Raw genomic sequence first — 23798 nt, forward strand, 5'->3', positions numbered from 1 at the left:
CAATTAAAATAAATAAATGATATTTTCTTAAGTCTTTCTAAGGAGTTTTCCTTAAAAAGAATTGCAGTGAGCGAGTCTTGTTCTGCCAGTTTTCCTCATGGGGGTGCCTGGCATAAAATCTTTTCAGATTGGGGTCTGTGGCAAAATACAAACAATTCTGTTTCTGGCAACATGGCAATTTGCCAATAACAATGAATAAACATAACTTTATATAGGACTTTTTCAAAAGAGTTTACAATGAAGACCACAAACTGTCAACAATAAAAATATCGATCTTTATTTCTTTGAGATATATCAAAGATAAACCTTATTCTATAATACCATAACAAATTACACAATAACTATACAACAGTAAACAAACTGTAATCCCATTAGTAATTTTCTTTAAGTCAGAGACCACAATAATCATCTTGGCTTTTGAATCTTGCTTTTTTAAACCCGTTTTTGTGCGAGTGTCGGAGGAATGAATCATTTGATATGATTGAATGCAACACTGTACTTCCTGAAACATATCAATGTAAATATAATCTTATCAGACATTTACTGAGATTGTCTGACGTTGAAGGTGGTGGTTTTTGGTGGCACATATCCATACACTCTGTGGTAAAAGGTTCACCCATCTTCTAAAGTAACGCCATAGGATTAGGAATATGAGTTATAATTATTAATTGGATGGATTCATCACATATTGCAATCATTCATTCATACAAGTTTGAATATATCAATGACCGGTACTGGCTACTTATGAACTTTACTAGGAGGAAAAGTCCTTGGAAGCTATTTACATTGTAGCCTAGCCTTTAAGAGTACAGCATATTATATGAATGAATAAAACAAAATACACTGCCCGAAAACCATCACTATTTACTGTAAGACCTGAAAGATTCTTTGAAAGTCCATAGTTGTAATATCATTACTGAAATGAATTGGATTACACGGAAAAAAGTACACATAAATACCTACCCATAAATCTATTCTCTATGTGCTTCTCTTTAGAACGACAAAAAAAATACATTTATTTGGTTTACAGTCAAGAAAATTGATTGATAATGAGAATGGATGAATGCAATGGCATGGCAGCTCCGCTCATTCACCCCATCCTCATAATCAACAACACAATTTTACAACAACAGCAATAAAAATACAATAGTAAATGAGCCATGTAAAATGCACAGTAGGACTGAGGCTGGTACAACAACAAATTGGCATTACAATAAAGGGGATTTGAGAAATGGGTTGTTTGGCGCCAAAAAAAAGGGTTCTTAAAAACATCATAACAGAGAACGGGGGTTGTCATTTTTAACAGCTGCTCCACACTGCAGATGTTTTTTTTATTTAATTTTGCAGTGCAGATGTGTCGATGTCTTCTCTCCCTCCATAATACTATAAGACTAAATTAGATCCCGAATCTAGCATCTACACATTACTAATACACGACAAGACAAAATTGAAGTCACTGAAAAAGCTACTCGTTTGACTTCGATCTATTATCGTCTGATGTGCCATACTTCATTTTGAACACCTGGCTCGGTTAGGTTCCAGCTCTTGTCAAACGAGGAGCTCCTGCTTTTGCACACAGCCGGCATGATTTGGTGTACGCAACTTCAACACTTTGAAAAGCTGTGGTTTAGGCAGTTTATAGCAAAGACGGCTCCCTAGGTAATCTCACTGTGTGCGTGTGTGTGTGTGTGTGTGTGTGTGTGTGTGTAGATGGATGTGGAGCATGTACTGTATGCATTCACATATACATGTGTACTCACACTTGTGTGAAGCAGAGTGAAACCTTTGCATTCGTTTCATTTTGTGATATTTTTACGACTCAGTTGTCTGGCCCATTCACAGAGATCTCTCTACATCTCGTGGGACAGAGCTTCATGCTTAACAGCGACCCCGTTGGCTTGCACACTGGGGACTGTATTGGGCTGACCATTAGCCTTGGGAGGACCACTGGGCTGTGGGCCAGTGGGTGGCTGGGAGTCGGGGCCGACGTTGGACTCGTTTAACCGGCGAACTCGGTACATCTCATAGTGGATGCTGCCTGTGATGTCCTTGATGTTCTGCATGTGTGTTCTGAAAAGAGAAGGGCAGAGAATGTTAGAGGACTGAAACTTTTAAACGTGAGACCTTATACTCATAATTGTGTAAAACAAAACAAAAAAACGAAATTGTTAGGTGTTAATTATAGGGTTTATTGTGTCCATTTTCACAGAAAGCATAGATAAAAAGAGCATATAAATGAGGATCTTCCTTGCAAAACAACTTACATACAAGCATAAGTGTTAGTTTTAAATGTCACCCAGTACTCATAATTGTGTAAAACAAAACAAACAAATTAAATTGTTAGGTGTTATAGGGTTTATTGTGTCCATTTTCACAGAAAGTATAGATAAAGAGCAGATAAAGAGCATATAAATAAGGATCTTCCGTGCAAAACAACTTACATAAAAGCATAAGTGTTAGTTTTAAATGTCACCCAGGCTTATCAGAAAAAATATTAAAACAAAGATTGGCTAACATAAAGAAAAAACGATCAGAAAGCCATTCGCACCTAAGAATTCAATAGTTAAACTTACCTGATGAGAAGGTCTCGAAGGTAAGCAAACTCACAGTGTGCAATATTCTCAACTGCAAAAAGAGAAAGGAACTTATGTCAAATTACATTGTATGAAAGAAAACCTCTGCCAGAATAATCTCCACATTTAGGACATAATGCATGCAGAACAGGCACATATTATTGCCTTTGATTTTATTTATATAAATAAAAGGAGAAGCACTATTGAATATTGTTCAGAACAGTAGGCATACATCATACACCTATTGATACTGCACACTGCAATGAAACCATCTTCCACTGCATACACCAACCAACAAACTCACGTTATTCCATCTCCCACCACTAGATGGCAGATTTGCACTAAAGTCAGCTGAAGGACATTCTCCAACTTGACATCTGCAGCAATTTTCTTAAGTCAAGATAATACCTTCTTCCACTTCCCAGTAATTTAATACATCTCAACCGCCGCCAACACCCCCACCCCTATATTGAAGAACGTAAATGAGACATTTTAACTAAGTCCCTGTGACAAGCCGCTGGTGCCTCCCTCTCTAGTAGGGCAAACACGTGTTTGAATTATAGATTATGTCAAGTCCATAAACGTAAAAAAATAAAAAAGGGATACTATTTATGCAACGCTTTGAAATCCAAGGGCAGGAAATTAAATTCTCCTTGAGCGTTAGGGAGAGGAAGAGAGCGGGGTAACAGCTGGATCTGGGAGTGTTGATTAGTGGTGGAGAGAGGGAAAGCACTCCTAAGTTAACTTGCAAAGAAAAACCATACCAGTGCCCCCCAACCCCAATAGGACACAATGAGAGACCCTGAAACATACACTGTGTATTTATATGCATATACATGGTTAGCTATAGGCTGAAATACACAAGTCTCTCACTCTCAATGAACATACCCCGCCCAACCCCCTCTCTCTCCCTCTGTCTCTCTCTCTCTCTCTCTCTCACACACACACATAAAGTACACAGTAAATTCTTCAGTGTTAATTTAACTGGATGAAATGAAATGTCCTTCGCCCAGTTGTAACAGAGACCTTGTTTTAAGAACTATACACATCCAGAGAGGACTCCTCTGTGGCTTAATTTATTGTCAGTGATGACAAGCCCCAAATCCCTCCTCCTCCTCCTCCTCTCACCTCCTTGCCTGTGTGAACCACCACCTCCTAGGCTTGCTAGAAAGGAGCCATTGTTCGCTCAGCCAGAGACCCACTGCATTTCCCACACATTTTCAACTTATCATACAGTACATCTCTACTTGAGTCCATTTGGAAGAGCATAAGCATATTGCTAAGAGCATAAGATGCACTCTGCACCTCAATGTGAAGACGAGCAAACATATTCCATTTATACTCTACATCAGTGATTCTCAAACTTTTTTAGATTTCCAGAACACTGAGTTTGATATGCATTAAGGCCACCAATTTCTTCATCCCTGCAACCCCAAAACATCTCTGTAAAATCCTCTGTTAGTTTTTTGCACAAATAGAACCATTTCTATTTAATTTCCATTTGTACGCTCTCAGAGTCCATTTAGTTTCCAACTATCAATCATTCAGCTGGAGACCCCCTGGAACCCCTTCAAGTACCCCTGGGGGTCCCCCGGACCCCACGTTCAGAACAACCGCTCACTATACTCAATAAGCAGGAATGACCACTTTCCTGTGTGCACTTTTGCCCTCCCTGGAGAAAGACTAAAAGTTCTGTGCAGTTGTCGTCGGATACACGTCACGTACTTCAGCAAGTAGGCTACATCTGAAGGCTACAATTCTGATTAATTAATGCATTAATTCACTCCACATTGATTTGACGAGGCAATCTATAATACAACAGGGGAACAGGTCAAGTGCATTTGTGAAGGAGGATCTAGCACTCCAGACGTTGTGACATTCCTCCGTCCAGACCTCCTCCAGCACCTCTGTTTGCCCTTCCGATCGTTCCCTGGCTCCCCGTGCGACCACCCCTCCGGCGTAGGAAAACACACTCACTCATCCCTAGATGAGGCAAGGCAAGGACACCCCACCCCACCCCTCCACCCCCCAATGAACCTCTCTATTGGCAGTACGAGAGCTCAGCACAGTCCAACTAACATAGACAGTGTATAAGAAGTTACTGGTAGTGTGTGTGCGTGCGTGCGTGCGTGCGTGTGTGCGTGCGTGCGTGCGTGCGTGCTCACTGACACGTTTCCCTGCCTTATATCAGACACAGACGGTTCAGTAAATCCCCATCTCCTGTCTCTTAAATCTCTCCAGAATACAGACAATCAAACATGGACATGATAAACACATGCCCACAGGGTGCATGACGACAGAGGCTTTAAATTCAGCCGACTGTATTGGAACATATGCTGGCAGCAGTACTGTAGCTACATTTAGTACTGTAAGTCAGGCAAAGGTAAATCCGATCTGAAACGGTGACCCGTTTTCCATTGTCTTTTTTGTAGGAAAATTGACCAGCTGTGACTGTGTGTGTGTTTATGTGTAAGAGCATGTGTTAAGTGTAGGTGTTTTACCCTCTATGGTGCCCCATTTTGTTTTCCTGCCCAGAATCCGCTTTCCGTTGACCTGGTACTCCTGGTCGCTTCCCACCACGGCAAAAGGGATCATCTCCTGTTGAGTGAGTATGACACACACACAAAGAATTGGGGCATGAAAAGCTTTGTTGTCAGGTCCTGCGTTCGTTGTTCATCACTGAAGGGGGCTGGGTGTACCTTTTTCAACCTATGTCGGGGACCCCTAAATTGATATACATTTGGCCGCGGACCCCCATCTGAAAATGTTTTGTGCCAGGGACCCCCAGAAACAAAGATTTGAGTAAAGAATTTTCACTTTAAAAAATATATTATATTCAAAGATATGCACACATTTTCAAGATCTTTCAAAAATAGCAGATCTACAAGCTCATAGTGCGGCACTCGGTGCCGCACTATGAGCTTGTATATCTGCTATTTTTGAATAGCCAAAGCTAAGTGGTTAAAATGATTGTGATGCTACACACTGGTGTTCCCCGGACCACTGGTTGAGAACCACTGACTTAAGGTATGCGTGTGGCTGTCATACTGTTGTGGTTTACATCCGAGCCTGTTGAACTCACCCTGATTTTGTCATTGATCATCCTGTCCTCTGCATCTTCGTCAAACTCCTTCTGAGGGTACACGTCGATCCCATTGGCTCTCAGCTCTTCCCTAATCTGCATGGGGATACATTTAACAACATTAGCCATAGCGTAGCAAAAACAACTGATCTACAAGCTCACAATGCATCTTGGTGCAACACGTTGGGAGTGTGTAGATTTTCATAATTTCTTGTACAATGAGGTATATAGGGCTGAAGAGTTTTTACCCATGCCAGTCTTGCCCAACTTGATTTAATCTTTATTTGTATTAAATCCAGTATTATCATCGTTATATTGCAATTGTTAGCACAGTCTGTGGAACATGCCACACCAACATTTCACTGCTTGTAGGTGTGTGTGAGTGTGAGTGTGAGTGTGTGTGTGTGTGTGTGTGTGTGTGTGTGTGTGTGTGTGTGTGTGTGTGTGTGTGTGTGTGTGTGTGTGTGTGTGTCAAATAAACCCTATTGAATCTCGATTGTCAAGTGGTTAAAATGGACCCATAGTCTAGGACCCATAGTTACAATTCCGCTTTTCCAGGCAGATAATGTGTAAATAATTGTGGCTGCATCATTACGGAATACCTAAAATGCCAGATCCTTGACGATCATTTCTCCTTCTACAGTCTTCAAAAGGTTTACAAATGAGGAGGCGGAGACAAGAGTGGTTTTGCAGCTTCCTTTTCTATACCATAACAAGTCCATATTATTACCCACAGACAAAAAGGTTGCTATAATAATCGCTCACGGAGACAGAGGAAGGGAAGTCGCTCAGACAACACACTGTAACAATCAATCAGGAGCAAAGCCTTTCTTCATCCATCATCTCACCAGCTCAGCGCTGGCCTGCAGCCAACTACTAAGTCAATCCCTGTCTTTCTCACACACACACACACACACACACACACACACACACACACACACACACACACACACACACACACACACACACACACACACACACACACACACACACACACACACACACACACACACACACACACACACACACACACACACACACACACACACACACATGTTGCTGGTAGAAGTCTACAGCTGCCATTATTGAAATCATGTATACACACACACAGACATCTAAGTTGGGAAGGATGGAGGACCCTATTATTGAATAGAGGCCACTAGCCCACTCAACGTCTTCAATAAACACTCTGTCATGCTGTTGGGGCTGGCGGTGCCGACGCTAAGTGACTCCTAATCTCCTCGACACGGAGGAGATAATGTAGAGGTTAACCACCACTATGAGAAAACACAGCCAGACATAGTTATGGCTTATAAAATGGCCGCCCCTATATCCACTATATGTCTTTATAATGGCTTATTTACAGACGGAGCGTCATAGAAAAGAGGCAAATGGCCTTTTTCTGGAGTGATGTGCTGTAAATGAATGACTGTTCTTCCCGCACAATTGCTACTTTGACTGCTCGGGTCCAGCGATCAAAGGGCTTCATTGTTTATCCCTAGGAAACTTTCTCAGGGTTACATTATAGGATGCAAAACCGAGTGACATTTAACCACGAAAAAAAGCCACATCAACGGTCAGCGAGGGGAACATGAGCGGAGGCACACAGCTGGACAGACATAGGGCAGACCTCTAATAAAATAAAATAACTCTCTGGTTCCATTCTCATTATGTCCACTTGCAAGCAATGAAAAAAAAGTTTGGCTGGAGGTTTTTAAGTCAATAATCTTCAGGGCCCTACATAGCGTGTGTGGCCAACCAAAGCAACACTGTTATAAAGGCCCTGCAGCTCGCATTCTCTGCCCGGCTTTTTTGGTCCACTCCCTGTTTTGTTCTTACTGGACGGTGTTGCGTCCGTCGAGGGAAAACGGTAGTCAAAGCGCCCACTCTGCCCAGCCTGCTTTCTCCACTCTAGAATTGACCCTTTAAGACCGAGAACTGTGTCTGTGTCACGTCATTGTGCAAGTCTTTGAATATTTATACGTTTTAAAGCGAACATTTTTAACTCCCGTCTGTGCTTCTGGGGGTACCTGAACAACATATTTTGAGATGGGGGTCCGCGGCCAAATTTTGGGGGTCCTTGACATGGAAAAGTTGGAGCACCACTGATATAGCAACATATGTTTTTTCAAAAAACTGTTTGTAGAATATATATTCAAAGATATGCACAAATTTTCACGATAAAAAAAAATAGCAGATCTACAAGCTCTATCTACATAGAGCTACATAGCGCGGCACTCTCGGTGCCGCGCTATGAGCTTGTAGATCTGCTATTTTTGAATAGCCAAAGAAATCTAAAGTGACAGAGATGCGTTCCCGGATTGAAGCGGCCACACAAGGCCGGAAACCATGAAGAGAGAGCGATGAAACGAGCGATGGGAGCGGAGGATTGTGATCGTCCCCCCCCCCCATGGACTGTGTGTTGTTGCCAAACAGAAACACACAAACACACACACACGGGAACAGAAAGAGGAAACCGGGCTGGCGGAAACCTTCTATATCCAAAACCCTTCCTTTTCAGGAAATGGTAAGAAAAGAGAACCTGTTTTTCAATGGACTCAATGTAGTTATTGTTTAGTCACGAGCTCACAAGCTACTTTTCATTGGTTGAATATTAATAAAACCCACAGACTTAAAGGGATAGTTCACCCTCAAAATGACAACCCATGGAGACTTGAATTCATGGATTTATTTTAGTTGGTAACATTCCTACCCCAATAATTTGATGACCGGCAGCAGTTCCGGTAGGAGATACAAAGAGTCTCCGTTGCGTCGCCAACTGGAACCGCTGCCTACCGGTCCGCTGGTCATCAAATTATTGGCTTAGGAATGTGACAAAAACAAAAAATATCCATGAATTCAAGTCTCCATGGGGTGACTAATCGATAGAAAAAAAATATTTGGGGGGTGAACTATCCCTTTAACCACCTCAAATACATACACACACACACACAAAACCATTGTGGCTCAAACTTAATTTTGAGCGACAATGTTGTACGACAAAGTAGGGTATCAAATTACAAGAGCAGAAACATGGAGATACAAGGTTTCTGCCTGACAGCAACGATACTATAATAGCAGATGTTTTCCACCCCCGTCCAGCAGGGACACCACATGTGGCAGAGAGGGGAAAGTGATGGTGAGGACATGAGGCTGTGAGGTTACAGCGTACTGTAGGACTGTTAGCCCACGCAGCATTCATTCTTATTTGGGACCCTATGAAAAAAAAAATATAATGGATGGGTTTTTAAAAACAAAAATATACCCCCTGTGAGCACCACAGCCATGGCCAACATCACTGGACGAGGCCGGTGCTCACAGTTTGAAATATTGGCTTTTGTTTACTGCATTGTTTTTGACATGGATTTGATTATTTTTGGTCCATGTGGCTTTGTTGAATTCTTGTTGAATTCGGTCTGGACAGCAGAACCTTTAACCAGTGGTGGAAGAAGTATATTTTCAGATATTTTATCTACTGTAAGTAAAAGTAACAATAAAAAAATACTCTTTTAAAGCAAAACTCCTGTGTTCAAAGCCTATGTATAAAATAGGGCTGAAGTGGTTACTCCAGTAAAGTAAAAGTACGTCAGCATTGTACTTAAGTACAGTACTTGAGTAAATGTACTTAGTTACTTCACACCACTGCCTTTAACGGTACAAAACCTCTGCTTCATGAAGGACATATTGACTGAGTAAATAAAGCAAAGCAAGGCACTTTTAATAGTCAAGCAAGAGTGCCTGTAATATATTGTGATTATATCACGGCTACGGGTGTAGTTAAAACACCCATAGACATTGTATAATCATGATCAATCCTGGCTTCCAATATTGCTTTTAGAACATAGATGCCATAGATCTGCCATTTTTGAATAGCCCAAATAAAATCTAAAATGACAGAGATGCGTCCCCCGGATTGAATGGGTTAATTTAAAAAAATGGCTATTCTTTAAAAGAAATTTGACTAGAAAATCACGCGACTCCCATTGTAACTAACTAGAAGTTCGGGCCGCTACGCGGCCCGAACGTCTAGCGTGACGCGTCGTTCACTTTGCAGTGCGCCATGTCTGGCGTTGTATCTCCAGCCGTTGTGGCTTTGGTGAAGTTGTCGTCATTGTGGTGGAGAGAGTTCTTGTGGTGGAGAGAGTTCCTTGTATAGATTATTACTATTTATCACTATGGAAGCCGTCGAACTGGTGCGATCTGACGGCATCCTAGAATTTATAGGTAGGATGTGATGTCATGTGATGTCATGCTGTCGTGAGATTACGTCACACTGGCGTTGTCATCGTGATGTCAGATTACGTCACACCGTCACACTGGCGTCGCATACGGACAACCGACATGGCGCAGGATTCAAATTGTATATATAGACAAAAGTGAATCAATGTTTTCCCTCCATCGCTGACTCCGCCCCCCAGCTATGACACGCTGATGACACTACGCCGTGTCCATGTATAGAGCCCTGAGGGACCCCGGTCAACCATATAGTAGGGTTTAAGTGGTCGTCATACCACCGAAAAGAGAACGTCTGAGAACTTGGCAGACGTCTGCTTACAATCTCCCTCTTTTTCACCCAGTAATTCTCCGGTAATGACGGGCTAGTGTGTGCTCCGCTGGGCAGAAGTTCCCCTTCTGAAACACCATACTGTAAATAAATGCATAAAAAAAGGGTCTTAACCCACTCAGACCAAGGACGCATCTGTGTCATTTTTAAGATTTTGTTGGGCTATTCAAAAATAGTAGATCTAAAGCTTGCCTCGCTATGAGCTTGTAGATCTGCAAGTTTTTTTTTTTATCGTGAAAATGTGTGCAAATATTTTTATATATATATATATATTTTTTTTAAACGTATGTTTCAATATCAGTGGTTCTCAAGCTTTTTCATGTCAAGGACCCCCAAATACATTATATGTATTTGGCTGTGGACCCCCAATATTTTGTAATAGGGAATCCCAGAAGCAAAGATTTGAGTAAAAAAAAATCAATTTAAAAAAAAATATATATATTCAAATATCTACAAGCTCATGAGCTTGTAGATCTGCTATTTTTGAATAGCCCAAAGAAATCTTAAAATGACACACAGATGCGTTCCCGGACTGAATGGGTTAAATGCTTCCTTCTGAAGCAGACATGACTTTGGACGTGTTACGGCTATTGAGACAACGTGCCACTTCCCAGGATGGGTGACCTGTGGCTTCATCCAGATGGCTTCTGTTTGTGATGTCTGGCACTGCTTTATATATGCTACCAACCAGTGAGAGTGAGAGAATGTGTGTGTGTGTGTGTGTGTGTGTGTGTGTGTGTGTGTGTGTGTGTGTGTGTGTGTGTGTGTGTGTGTGTGTTCCTGCTGACTATTTTAACGACCTGTACCCATGTTGTTCATCCATGTATTTTAAGCTCACTTTAAAGACCTGCTGCAGGTTGTTACAGCTGGGAAGGTAAGGGGGCGAGTGCAAGCAAACACATGTATGAAATGCGAAAGCAGACGCGCGGTCGCGCGCGCGCACACACACACACACACACACACACACACACAGGCTTAAGGGTGATGCTCTAATTTCCACCTCTAAATAATAATATCATAACTTATATCTGAAAAGTAACTAGTAACTAAAGTTTTCAAATAATTTTAGTAGAGTAAAAGTACAATATTTGCATCTGAGATGTAGTGAAGTAGAAGTAAAAGTATTGGAAATTGAAAATACTCAAGTAAAGTACAAATACCTCAAAATTGTACTTAAGTACAATACTTGAGTAAATGTACTTAGTTACTTTACACTGGCGCACACACACACACACACACACACACACAGCTCTCACCGTCTGTTTGAAGTAGTCCCTCTCCTCTAGAGTGAGCGTGTCAGCCTTGGCGATGACGGGTACGATGTTGACAACCTTACTGAGACGTCTCATGAACTCTAGATCCAGAGGCCTCAGGCTGCAGAGGACACACACACAGCACAACACACTGTTAGGACAACTTCTCACACTTTATGATGGTTATGTTTGTATGCTTCTTACTTAAAGGTAGGGTAAGTGATATTTTTTGGTTAAAACAAAAAGTATTTTGTTAAAAGGTTAAAGCACTATATTCTGATAGTAATCATTGCTATAGAGTGTTTGTTCAGTAACAGGAGTCTCCCCGTCTCTCCAGCTCTTTAATAAACAGAAAATACATTTTCCGGTAGGTGTCAACATCTCAGCCAATCAGGTGAAAGTACCCATTTTTAAGCTTAATTTGTATAGTGTTCCAGTTCCAATTTTGCCTGCTCATTTCTTAGTGTCATCACTTCCAATTTAAAATCTATATCCTGATTGAGTTCTCTGTCCTGGTTGGATAAAATTGGAAATGAAACTGAAACTGAAACGAAAATGCATTTTCTGTTTAATAAAGAGGTGGAGAGACAAGGAGACTCCTAATACTGAACAAACACTCTATAGCAATGAGTACTATCAGAATATAGAGCTATCTAACACTTATTTTAACCAAAGCAAATCACTTAACCTACCTTTAAATAACTTGTTTTCAAAGCGCTGTTTCCCAAACAGTGGGTCGGGACCCATCTTCGGGTCATGGACCAATTTTTATGGGTCGCAAATAAATATCCCCCTTTTTTGTTTCCTACATTAAAGGTACGGTAAGTGATATTTTGTGCAATTTTTTTTTGTATTTGTTAAAAAGGTTAAAGTACTATATTCTGATAGTAATCATTGCTACAGAGCGTTTGTTCGGTCACAGGGGTCTCTCCAGCTCTTTAGTAAAGTGAATACAGTACATTCTCAGGTAGGTGACAACATTTAAGCCAATCAGGAGAGAGCACTGGAAATGCATTTTCAGTTTAATAAAGAGCTGGAGAGACATGGGAGACTGCTTTTACCGAACAAACACTCTATAGCAATGAGTACTATCAGAATATAGAGCTATTTAACAACTATTTAAACCAAAGTAAATAACTTACCCTACCTTTAAATGTTTCATAAAAATAAAATAAAAAATGTAATAATGGTAGTGGTGAAAATAGCAGATCTAGAGCATAGTGTGAGGAAAGACAGATACAGAATACAAGTTGAGCTGAGGATTGCCTAGCACAACATTGTACACTGCTATTCATGCACCTAAGCCTACTGAGCCAGTTCAACAAACCAGGGAAATGACTTTTTCCCCCCGATCGACAGATTTTCTGTTTATCCCAAAGCATCATTCACCAACAGAGGAAATATCTTTCAGTAGTGTATATCTGATGCTGTTAAAGCTATAATGGGGCTCTTGGAGAGTGAGACATCACACCCTCTTTGGGTTTTCTGAGTTATGAACGTTGTGAGACAGAGTAACCACTAGGGGGCAATCTTGGTCTATTGTATTCCTCAGATTAATTCTGATTGTCTTCTGATTGTCTCATGATTGTAATCCCATGACTACTACACTTATAACATTGACCTTGTCACACATCATCTGCCTCCAGAGACACCCTTCAGCCTGTTTTGCTTGACCATGACCTATATAACCACAGCAAAACATGGCAAAGGAAGGTGGTAAATGGTAAAAGGTGCATTTATATAGCACTTTTATCCAAAGCGCTTTACATAGATTCTGCATTACATTCACCCATTCACACAAACATTCATACACCGATGTCGGAGGAATCCATGCAAGGCACCAACCTGCTCATCGGGAGCAATTAGGAGCACTTCGACATCAACTCTGGGGGAGCCCGGGATCGAACTGGGAACCTTGCGGTTCCCCTCCGGCCGCTCTACCGGCCACTCTACCCCTGAGCCACTGCCACCTCCAAGGTGAGACACAACAAGGAGCTTGAACACTAAACTAGTAACATGCAGTAGATTGGGAGTCAAATGTAGTGCTAAACTAATGAGTGATTTCCTTTTCTCCAGTAATGGCAGTCAATTTTGATTGTCTGTGGTTAAAAAAAAAAAAAAACTAGGATTAGTGAAGCTCTGACTACCGGTCCCTGTAATACTGGTCCATTCCCTTAAGTAACTCCTCTATTCTCTCTCACTCCTCTCTCTTTCCTCTTCCTGAACAGTGATAGATGGAATGTCCCTCATACGACCTTTGCCCTGCAATTAGCCCTGGTCATGCCATGCCAGGCAAGCCTGGTACAAACACCCACGGGGAGCAGGAGAAGAGAGGGAAAGAGAGAGAGAGACAGATGGAGAATGATTGATTGAGAGCGTCAACAATACATTTTTATGCACTCTCATGCAGATTTAGAATGGCTTCTGCTTCTGGTGTGTGTGTGTGTGTGTGTGTGTGTGTGTGTGTGTGTGTGTGTGTGTGTGTGTGTGTGTGTGTGTGTGAGAGGGGGGGGGAGCGTCTATGTCACACATGTAAACACATGTTAAGTGTGCGTGTCTCGCATACATTAGTGACATGGTATTTGACTGCACTCGATGTGAACAGATGCAACTACATGTGAACTGAGGTGCATCTGAGTCACGTATCATATGCATCAGTGCACACACACACATGTCCAAATGTGTTATATGTGTTCTTCTGCATGAACAACATACATGTCATGTATGTACACACAAACCATATGCATGACGCATGCACGCACGCGCGTTAAAGGTTAAGGTCACACGCTTTAAAAACAGAAATGGCAGCCATGTATGTACAAATCTAAAAGGCTTCATGGACTATTCTCTGAAAGTGTCACTGTGGTTCGTGTGACACAGCTTGCCAAGTGGCAGAAAATGGCAGCCACTCGACAAATAGCACTCCCTTCCCTTTCTGGATCTACAGCTTCGGTTGATACTCAAATTGTAACATTGTCTGGACAGATCCCTTGTTCTCATCTTAACCAAAGAAACAAGAGGACAACCTAGAAGTTAATAGTGCGGTTGACTTTGCCATTATCAAAAATGGGAGAAATAATAGTGCATTTGCCTATGTTCAGCACTACTTATCTCAAACCACAGACACACACACACACACACACACACACACACACACACACACACACACACACACACACACACACACACACACACACACACACACACACACACACACACACACACACACACACACACACACACACACACACACACACACACACACACACACTCACACTCACGCACACAACATAAAAATACCTTGGAGCAAAAATACGGACGTATGTAAAATACGTCAAAACCTTCATAAATCAAATCAAAACAAAAAGCCACATACTATAAAACCTGATATCTGCACTGATATTAGCTGACATGGGGCTACCAGTGTTACTGAATACATTCAATGAAAGTATATCACCATCGTTTCCCCTGCCTGTTTGTTTGATGCTAGCCATATGGTGAAGAAGCAGGGAGCCGTCCAGACGCATGGCTTTGGCATTGTGTCTGAGTAATTGATAACAGGCCCCTTGTTTCAAAACCTCAACTGAGGAGATTTTGTTTGTGTGAGAAATGAAAAAGGGGGTGGGGTGGGGGGGCTAAGGAGAGAGAGAGAATAACGGAGGGATCGAGCTATCGGCCTTTCAGAAGAACTATTCCAGAATTCTCTCTTTCTTCTCTCTGTGTAGTGTAGAAGACCATGAGCCAGGCTCAATTCAATTGGAAGATCAAACGTAATGGCTGAGTGCTGGAGAGCACAAGGACAAGGATTTAGCTGCTGTCAAAACTGACTTTACTGTCTGTCTGCTTGTCCCGCTGTGTGTGTGTGTGTGTGTGTGTGTGTGTGTGTGTGTGTGTGTGTGTGTGTGTGTGTGTGTGTGTGTGTGTGTGTGTGTGTGTGTGTGTGTGTGTGTGTGTGTGCGCGCATGCATGAGGAATTGAGGATGCGAGTCTGTGCATCTCTAATAATCTATATCTTCTAATCCAAAGCGCTGTGTGTCAGATCTCAACACCAGCCCCTGCAATGTAAGTGAGTCCACAGCTCATATCTACGTGCATGTTGACCTTGAAGCTTCTGGGTACCGTTTAGAGAAACATCACTTCCTGTCTGTCTCACCCCTGTACGGTCAGGGCATATGGTATGCACAAGCCCCCCAGAACCACAGTAGACACAGTGAAGCGGCCGTCGCCTGGTGGTCAAACCTGGGATAGCAACACTTCCGCATTTAAAATGCTACTGCGCGTGCATCTACCGTTTGTGCTCCTGCTCATAACTCTATGGTCGCTCTATTGGACCCGATATTGGTATTCCGGCAGACTTCCGGGTGCTTCAAACGCCAATGAGCAACTTTCATTGAAATGAAGAGCTGGGGGCGGGGCAGTCCGCCCTCTAGATATATAAAACTCTATGCATATGCATCTAAGACCGTTACATGGGTGTACCTGCATATACAGGACGTGTGGTAGGACTTTCCAACATATATAACCGTAGCCTAGTGCTTAGAGAGAGGGCACTTCGGGCTAAACGGGAGGAGGGGGGGGGGGGGGGGGGGGGGCTAATTGAGGAAAGCAGAACCCTTTGGCAGGGAGAGAGGGCAGAGAGAGGTTTGGATCATATTATGTGACACAGCGCTTGGTCAAAATTAATGAAGTGAACTGAATAAACCACAGGGCTCTCATCAAGACTATGTGCACCCCCCCCCACTACCAACCATACAGATGCATTCACACAGCTTTTTCACCTCTGACCCCCCCACCCACACGACTCTAAAGAAACAGCTGCAGTGATATGAGGAGATGATGAGGGGGTCTGTCAAACAGTGGGACATGCTCGCTCACACACACACACACACACACACACACACACACACACACACACACACACACACACACACACACACACACACACACACACACACACACACACACACACACACACACACACACACACACACACACACACACACACACACACGCCACCGCTCGTCCCCCGAATGCCCTGCGTTGGAATGCTGAAGTGGACAACTGTTGAGTTACTGGTCGAGGCGAAATATGACCCGATGATGCATACAAGTGCAAGGAGCCATTTGTTGTCGAGTGAGTGAGTGAGTGAGTGTGTGCGTCTGTACATCTACTGTATATTCAGAACCTCTCGAAACTTCTATCCATAAGCACGCGGACTGTGGTTGCGTACATGTGCAGACACATGTACAAAGTACAACTTTGCTGTGTGTAAGTCTATCCGTCTTGTCCTTACAGTGCATGTAAGGACACAGCCCTCATCACTGATAAATGTGACAAATTACAGATTCATCTTGGAGAAAATGACCCTAATCACTCATGAGAAAACAGCAGCAGCAGTGTGGTTTATATTATATAGGCATTAGGTAAGGGTGCCTGAGCAAAAAAATGAAAATGAGCTAAATCGCCTCCACCTGGGGGTGTTTAAAGAGAGACATGCACAATGTCGAGGTACGGTGCACGAGGGCACGAGCACGTGTTGACAGACAATCCTCATTTCCCCCAAAAGACTTTGTTATTTCGTTGTTATTCAAACAAATCTTATGCAGACATTGTTGCATCTAATCTATTGATCTCATTCTCTTTCGGTATCCATTACAACCAAGGGCTGAACTTTTCCTTTTTCTGCTAGGCCCTTCAATTCAGGCCAATTAAAATGTACTGGTAGCCAACTCCTGTCATGTGGGACCAGACCAGAAACTTGTCAGTGGTCTGTTCTGGTTTGCCAGCCCATGGTTAAATAAACGTTTCCAATGCAATATTATCCAGTGTTCTATAATATGCCATTATTCCTTGCAACCATGAAATGCATCTTGCATCTCTACTGGACAATTACATCTGTAATGTAGTGATGGTTGAGAGGGTACTGTTGACGTGAGGAGAGCAGTGTTGTTGGGGAAAGCTAGTTGTTTTCAGAGCAACAAATTACTAAACACTGGAAACAGTTGAACTACGGCTGAACCAAAACTAAAAAGGCCCGTCCACATCAATGCAACTCCTTGCAACATGCAACTACTTGCAACCATTATCCCAATGGCAGTTGCAAGGAGTTGCATTGGTGTGAACTGGCCTTAAAACCGTTTTGTTGCAAGGAGTTGCGACTACAGTAGTTGCATTGGTGCGATCTGGCCTTCAAGCTACTTAGAAAAACGTGTTACATTACATTACAGTCATTTAGCAGACGCTTTTATCCAAAGCGACTTACAATAAGTGCATTTCAGCATAGGTAGGCAAGAAAACTACTAATCACCAGAGGTTTTAGGTGCATTCTCTTCTAAAACAAGCAACTAAGAGTACAGTATACCTAGCGCTATGGTAAAAGGGCAATATATTAGCTACCTACTTTCTTAAACAGATGAGACAAATAGGAAAGTAGAATGAGCAAGAGCTAAAACCACAAAGGCCAGTCCACACCAATGCAACTCCTTGCAACATGCAACTACTTGCAGCCATTATCCCCAATGGCAGTTGCAAGGAGTTACATTGGTGTGAACTGGCCTTAAAACTGTTTTGTTGCAAGGAGTTGCGACTAGTTGTAGAAACAGCGAGACTACCGGCCATTCATATGAACTGTCATTTCCTATATACTGTAGACTCAATTTACAACTCAGAAGCTGGCCCCTTGGCCACAATGATTTGTTAGCGTTCATCAATGGACTGTGCAGTAGGCCTACACAATGTGAGTGTCATTATTTGGAGTGTGGCTTCACAGTGGTCAGGATGATGAAAGTGGATGATAAGAGTGGTCATTTATTAAAAGGGCAAGACCACTTTGGTAGAGGTTTTCGTTGTGAGTAATTCAAAATATGCTCCTATTGACTTACATCGTGCGGTAAAACAGCTCTTTTACCACATAAAGGAACGCAAACAAAGTTGATTCAGACAGTATAGAACATCACACAATCCAGTACTGTTTTTGTTTAATAAAAATGTTAACTTCCTGTTGATTTTGCTATTTTTATTAAGAAGAAAACCCGGCCTGGATCCACAGATCCGGATCTTCAAATAATAGTCTAATAGTCTAGTAGTTAACTAGTACTTAAAAGTGATTTCAATACTTGATCTTTGCAAATTTGAATTTATTTGAACTACCTGTACCAGTAAGCACCTGCTAAATGTAGTTAAACTAATAGTTGAATTGGGCGAGTACTATAAACTATGAAATGAAAAGGCAGTTGTGCTGTATACTTTTTAATACCTCCTGTTCAGTATCAGACCTAATATCTGCCTCTTACCTCGACTATACAATAGATCAGTGTTCCCAAGCCGAGGGAACGGCATGAAGAGAAAAGGCTGCTTTCTCATGTGAAACCTGACTCTTAAAGTGATACCTCAGTGTCTCAGAGGACAGGATGGGTTCCACATGCGGTCGAAAAAAGACAGCATGAGAGGGGGATGGAAAAAAAAGACAGATAGATGGAGAGGGAAGTGGTTAACGAGCTCAAGACAGACAATGGGTCAAGGGAGATTCCCAGTTGACACAGTCCATGTCTGTGGGAGAAACTGCAGGAATGATGTAAGCTGTGTACGAAATAAGAGAAAAGAAAGAAAAAGAGAGAGAGAGAGAGAGAGAGAGAGCGAGCGAGCGAGCGAAACTCATGTGTGTCTGTGTATCTACAGTATACAACTTTCTGCATAGCCTCGTTCCCAGCCTGGTCACACGACCTAATGCAGAGTGTGTCTATAGGGGCGGGACTTCTGTTTGTACATATTTCCCCCGGAAACTAGATATTTTTTGACCAATCATAACCGTCGTTTCATTCACGGAAAAAGATTTGTAAAGCGTCAACGTCATTTCCTTGGGCGGTACTTCCGCCAAATTCCGGTACTTCCGTTTAGTAGTGGTGGGAAAAAAGGTTCATTTCAGTGAACGAACGATTTCGTTCACGTTCACGGCAATGATTCGTTCAAATGATTCGTTCACGTTCTCGCTCAGTAGCGCTATTTTCTAGTGTTCAAAATGTACTTGAGTAAAAGTATTGGCATCAAAATATACTTAGTACCAAAAGTAAAAGTACTAACATATTTGAAAATAGCCGGTCTACAAGCTCACAACGCTTTGCTATTTCCAAATAGCCTCGGTATAAAATAGGGCTAAAGTGGTTAATGTATGTTTTACAATGTGTGTAAAACACCATCGCGGGAGCGTTTCTTTTTTACGTTGCGCGTGAACGTAACCGTTTCAGAAAGTGAACGAGCTCATTCACGTTCACGGCAAATTAACTAGTTCTTTTGAACGAATCGGTCATGAACGACACATCACAACCGTTTAGACACTCAAGCGGCTACCCGGCTAGGTCTTGCCCAGCGCGCTTTCTGCATGGATTTACACCAGGAGTTTGTCAACGTGTTTTCCATGAATCTGTGTACAGTACATGAGCCTGTGTGTGTGTGTGTGTGTGTGTGTGTGTCTGTGTGTCTGTGTGTGTGTGTGTGTGTGTGTGCGTGTGTGTGTTAACCCACCAGTGTCCAGTGGGTGGTATAAAATATATGCAGCAGTGAACCCTGGAGTCTGGGATCCTCTTCTTCCTGTTGATGTTAATCTCCTCCTGAAGGTACTCCTCATACTGGTCATTGATGAACTTCATGATTGGCTGCCAGCTGCCAGACAGAGAGGACACATGGGGGGAAAGTTATTCACTAATAACATAGGTACTTGTTTTTAATTGATTGATTGAGTCATTGAATACTTTATTAGACAAAAATGTTAACAGCACGGAGGTACAGTTGGGCTAAAAAGGATAACACAAAACATGTACTGGGGACTTGTTTCCATTGTGGTCCTATGTATTGTCAAAAACATTAGTACAGTCGCCTTCAAAACATCTTCAAAACAACAAGAATAGATAGATGTGTTATTTATGAGTTATCCGTTTGGAAATTATTGTTCCACCATAGAACCATTAGGACATTTTGGGCTAGTAACCTACACTGGAGCCCCATTCGTTTTTCATTCTATCAAACGTTGGGGCCGGGCAGTGCTGTGAATTTACACAAGATTGTAATTTTCTTGTCAAAATCCATCATTTTCCTGAAAAGAATTGGGGAGCCATTTTAATCTTTTTACTGTAGCTGAAATTGGAGCGTTTTTTCCTGTTTTCTGCCAAAACGTAAAAAAACTAAACTTTACCAAACTAAACTGCACCAAGGTCTAAAAACCGATGAAATATTTGTTTTGTTGCGCGCGCGCGCACACACACACACACACACACACACACACACACACACACACACACACACACACACACACACACACACACACACACACACACACACACACACACACACACACACACACACACACACACACACACACACACACACACACACACACACACACACACACACACACACACACACACACACACCCCTGAGGTTTGCCTTGCTATCTCATACTTCCAGGTCTGAATGAAGTTGTGAAAGGGGAGGCGGGGCTTAACCATTATTAACATTGTGTAGAATAAATAATGGGACTCTGAATTCTGTAACCAATTTATAAACAACAATTGGCATGCTTGATTAAATGACGACATCTATTATAACTCACCAGTTCTCATTGTTGATCTGGTCCCCAAAGCCGGGAGTATCGATAACTCTTAGCTTCATTCGTACACCTTTCTCTTCAATGTCTAGACAGAAATAAATGGACAGAACAAAGCATTTATTTAGCTATAATAGTTCTTACTTAGGGGTGGTGCCTAAGGGGCGAGCCATCTAGAAGTGTCTTCATCTGTGCGTACAGTATGTTTGCATGTCCCTCAAGAGTGTGTGTGTGTGTGTGTGTGTGTGTGTGTGTGTGTGTGTGTGTGTGTGTGTGTGTGTCCACCCATCCATCCACAGCTAATCTTGCAAACCACGATCAGCGCCTCATTTCTTGTGAACGCTGAACTAAGCCAAGAAAGTCAATCTCTGAATATTTCGCACATTTTGTGAATGTGATTATACATTTTTGTTTGAATGCGTTTCACATTTAGTGAATTCTTAATCTCAGATACACTGTCCCTACATATTTGGGGTAAGACTCATGTCATCAACATGCCAGAGAAGCGACGCCGCTATTATTAGACCCCGTCTTGTTTGTGCATTTCAGTGAGGCTCCACTCAATAAAATCCTGAGTGTTCATTTAACTCCAAAAGTAAGGTCGATCCAAGCAAGGGAGTTAAATTAACACTCAGGATTTTAACTGTGCATAATGAAAGGATTTCTAGTCCTGGGGCTTCCAATATTTTCATAATTGTTGCTGGCCATTAAATCATACTGTATACGTGCCATGCAGGAGAAGTATGATTGGTATCACACACACACACCATTAAAACATGCTGTATTTACAGAAGATAGTTTGATTATCTTGTTAATTTAACTCAGACTTAAATTAGCTGAGAGTTAAGGATTTCATTTCATTGTGTGAATATGCATTTAGGCCAACCGTGACTGATAGACTTGATCTCGATGGTCTTTGGAATCCTCTCCTCAGCATCCGTTTGGAACGACTTCCGGCTCACTTTGGACTTGAATAGGGTGTTCACCAGAGTCGACTTCCCCAGGCCACTTTGACCTGCTCAGGAAAACACAAGCACAAACACACACACACACACACACACACACACACACACACACACACACACACACACACACACACACACACACACACACACACACACACACACACACACACACACACACAAAACAGTTAAAAGACAATATTTTTTCCTTGCAGAGTCCCCCCCCTTCTCACATCTGACAAAAGCTGAGACCCCACACACATATTTGCATGCACGCATGTGCACACACTTGTTTTTCAGACATATTAACCATTTAATCCCTACAGTATGTACTTCTTGTATGATGAAAATAACCAAGCTACATTTTTGAATACAAAATAAATAAATGTGACAATAATGACATGCCCAAAATAGTTAATTCATAGCCAATTTTCTTCATTTCTTTTGTTTTGTTATCACACTGAGAATAAACAGGGCAGACAGTGGATACAAGCAAGTTATAATTTTGTGCAACATGTTTAAAATGTTGCACTACCTCCAAAACATACAAGGACTCACTTATGATCTTTGATACTGGGGGTCCCCCCCCCCCCAAACGTGTGCCCGGACCCCAGGTTGGGAAACACAAATCCATTAGGATCTTCTGGATTTGTATGTGTGTAAGTGCATGTGACCTGACAACATATGTAGGTCAAATCTGCCTGCTGTGGGGAGCCACAAAGGGCAGATGTACAGACCACACACAAACCTGCGCGTGCGCCCACACACACACACACACACACCTTACAAGCCTCTTTGTTTGTCTCCTCTCCGTTCTGTACCATTCCTCCACCCCAGCCCCAAATGACTCCCCCCTCCCCCCCCCCCATCTCCCTTTCCCCTGTGGCTATCCATCAGCTGTTCTGACAGGGAGCATGTGGAGCAGTGCCAAGCTGCCAGCTTCATTATGCCACCCAGGGCTGCCTTCATCTCTATATCTCTCTCACACACACACACACACACACACACACACACACACACACACACACACACACACACACACACACACACACACACACACACACACACACACACACACACACACACACACACACACACACACACACACACACACACACACACACACACACACACACACACACACTTCAATATCTCTCTCTCTCTCTCTCTCTCTCTCTCTCTCTCTCTCTCTCACACACACCCAGGCTGCCCTCTGCCCAGGCCGTGTGGTGGAGGTCAGGAGGTCAGCTGGCCAGGGGCAGGGATTAAGCTAATGCATGTGATGGAGGAGAGACCACAAGGGACCTCTCACAGCTGCTTTTCCACATATTTTCCACATATTATGTGAATGTTGTCAGGACTTGGCTGTGTGACCGTCTCCTCTGTCTGAGCAAGTCAAGAGTCCTGAAACCATGCTTTTCATAGCCAAAAAAAACCTTTACTTTTCAGGAATGGACACAATTACACATATTGTACATTGTAGAGCAGGGGTCTTCAACGTTTTCAGGCCAAGGACCCCCGAGCTGAGAGAGAGATGAAGCAGGGACCCCCCTCTATATTGTATAAAAGTGTTTCAAATAAACTTTTGCTGCTCTTTTTTCGCTCTACACCTATAACTCTTTGCCAAAAATAGCCGATCTACAAGCTCACAACGCCTCGCAGCGCGAGGCGTTGTGAGCTTGTAGATCTGCTATTTTTGGCTTAAGTTCTCCTCAGCAAAGGGATGCTAGGGTTCAAGTGGTTAATGTAAAAAAAAAATCATATCA

The 23798-nt window shown here is 42.4% G+C and overlaps 1 protein-coding gene across 3 annotated transcripts in view; it reads right to left on the reverse strand.

Moving 5' to 3' along the window:
- Positions 1 to 256: 256 nt before the first annotated feature.
- Positions 257 to 23798, reverse strand: part of septin9b (septin 9b) — a 93704-nt gene continuing 70162 nt past the window's right edge. For all 3 annotated transcript variants that reach the window (XM_084068448.1, XM_084068450.1, XM_084068449.1), the window contains 8 exons: positions 21957 to 22085; positions 21077 to 21158; positions 19993 to 20130; positions 11476 to 11593; positions 5656 to 5751; positions 5075 to 5171; positions 2574 to 2625; positions 257 to 2070 (listed from right to left, as the gene is read on the reverse strand). In XM_084068448.1, the coding sequence (XP_083924574.1) occupies positions 1851 to 2070; positions 2574 to 2625; positions 5075 to 5171; positions 5656 to 5751; positions 11476 to 11593; positions 19993 to 20130; positions 21077 to 21158; positions 21957 to 22085 (932 nt within the window). In that variant the 3' untranslated portion in view covers positions 257 to 1850. The remainder of the gene's footprint in view (positions 2071 to 2573; positions 2626 to 5074; positions 5172 to 5655; positions 5752 to 11475; positions 11594 to 19992; positions 20131 to 21076; positions 21159 to 21956; positions 22086 to 23798) is intronic.

This window comes from Gymnoscopelus microlampas (genome assembly GCF_963454915.1).
Source record: "Gymnoscopelus microlampas genome assembly, chromosome: 2".
Classification (NCBI taxonomy): Eukaryota; Metazoa; Chordata; class Actinopteri; order Myctophiformes; family Myctophidae; genus Gymnoscopelus; species Gymnoscopelus microlampas.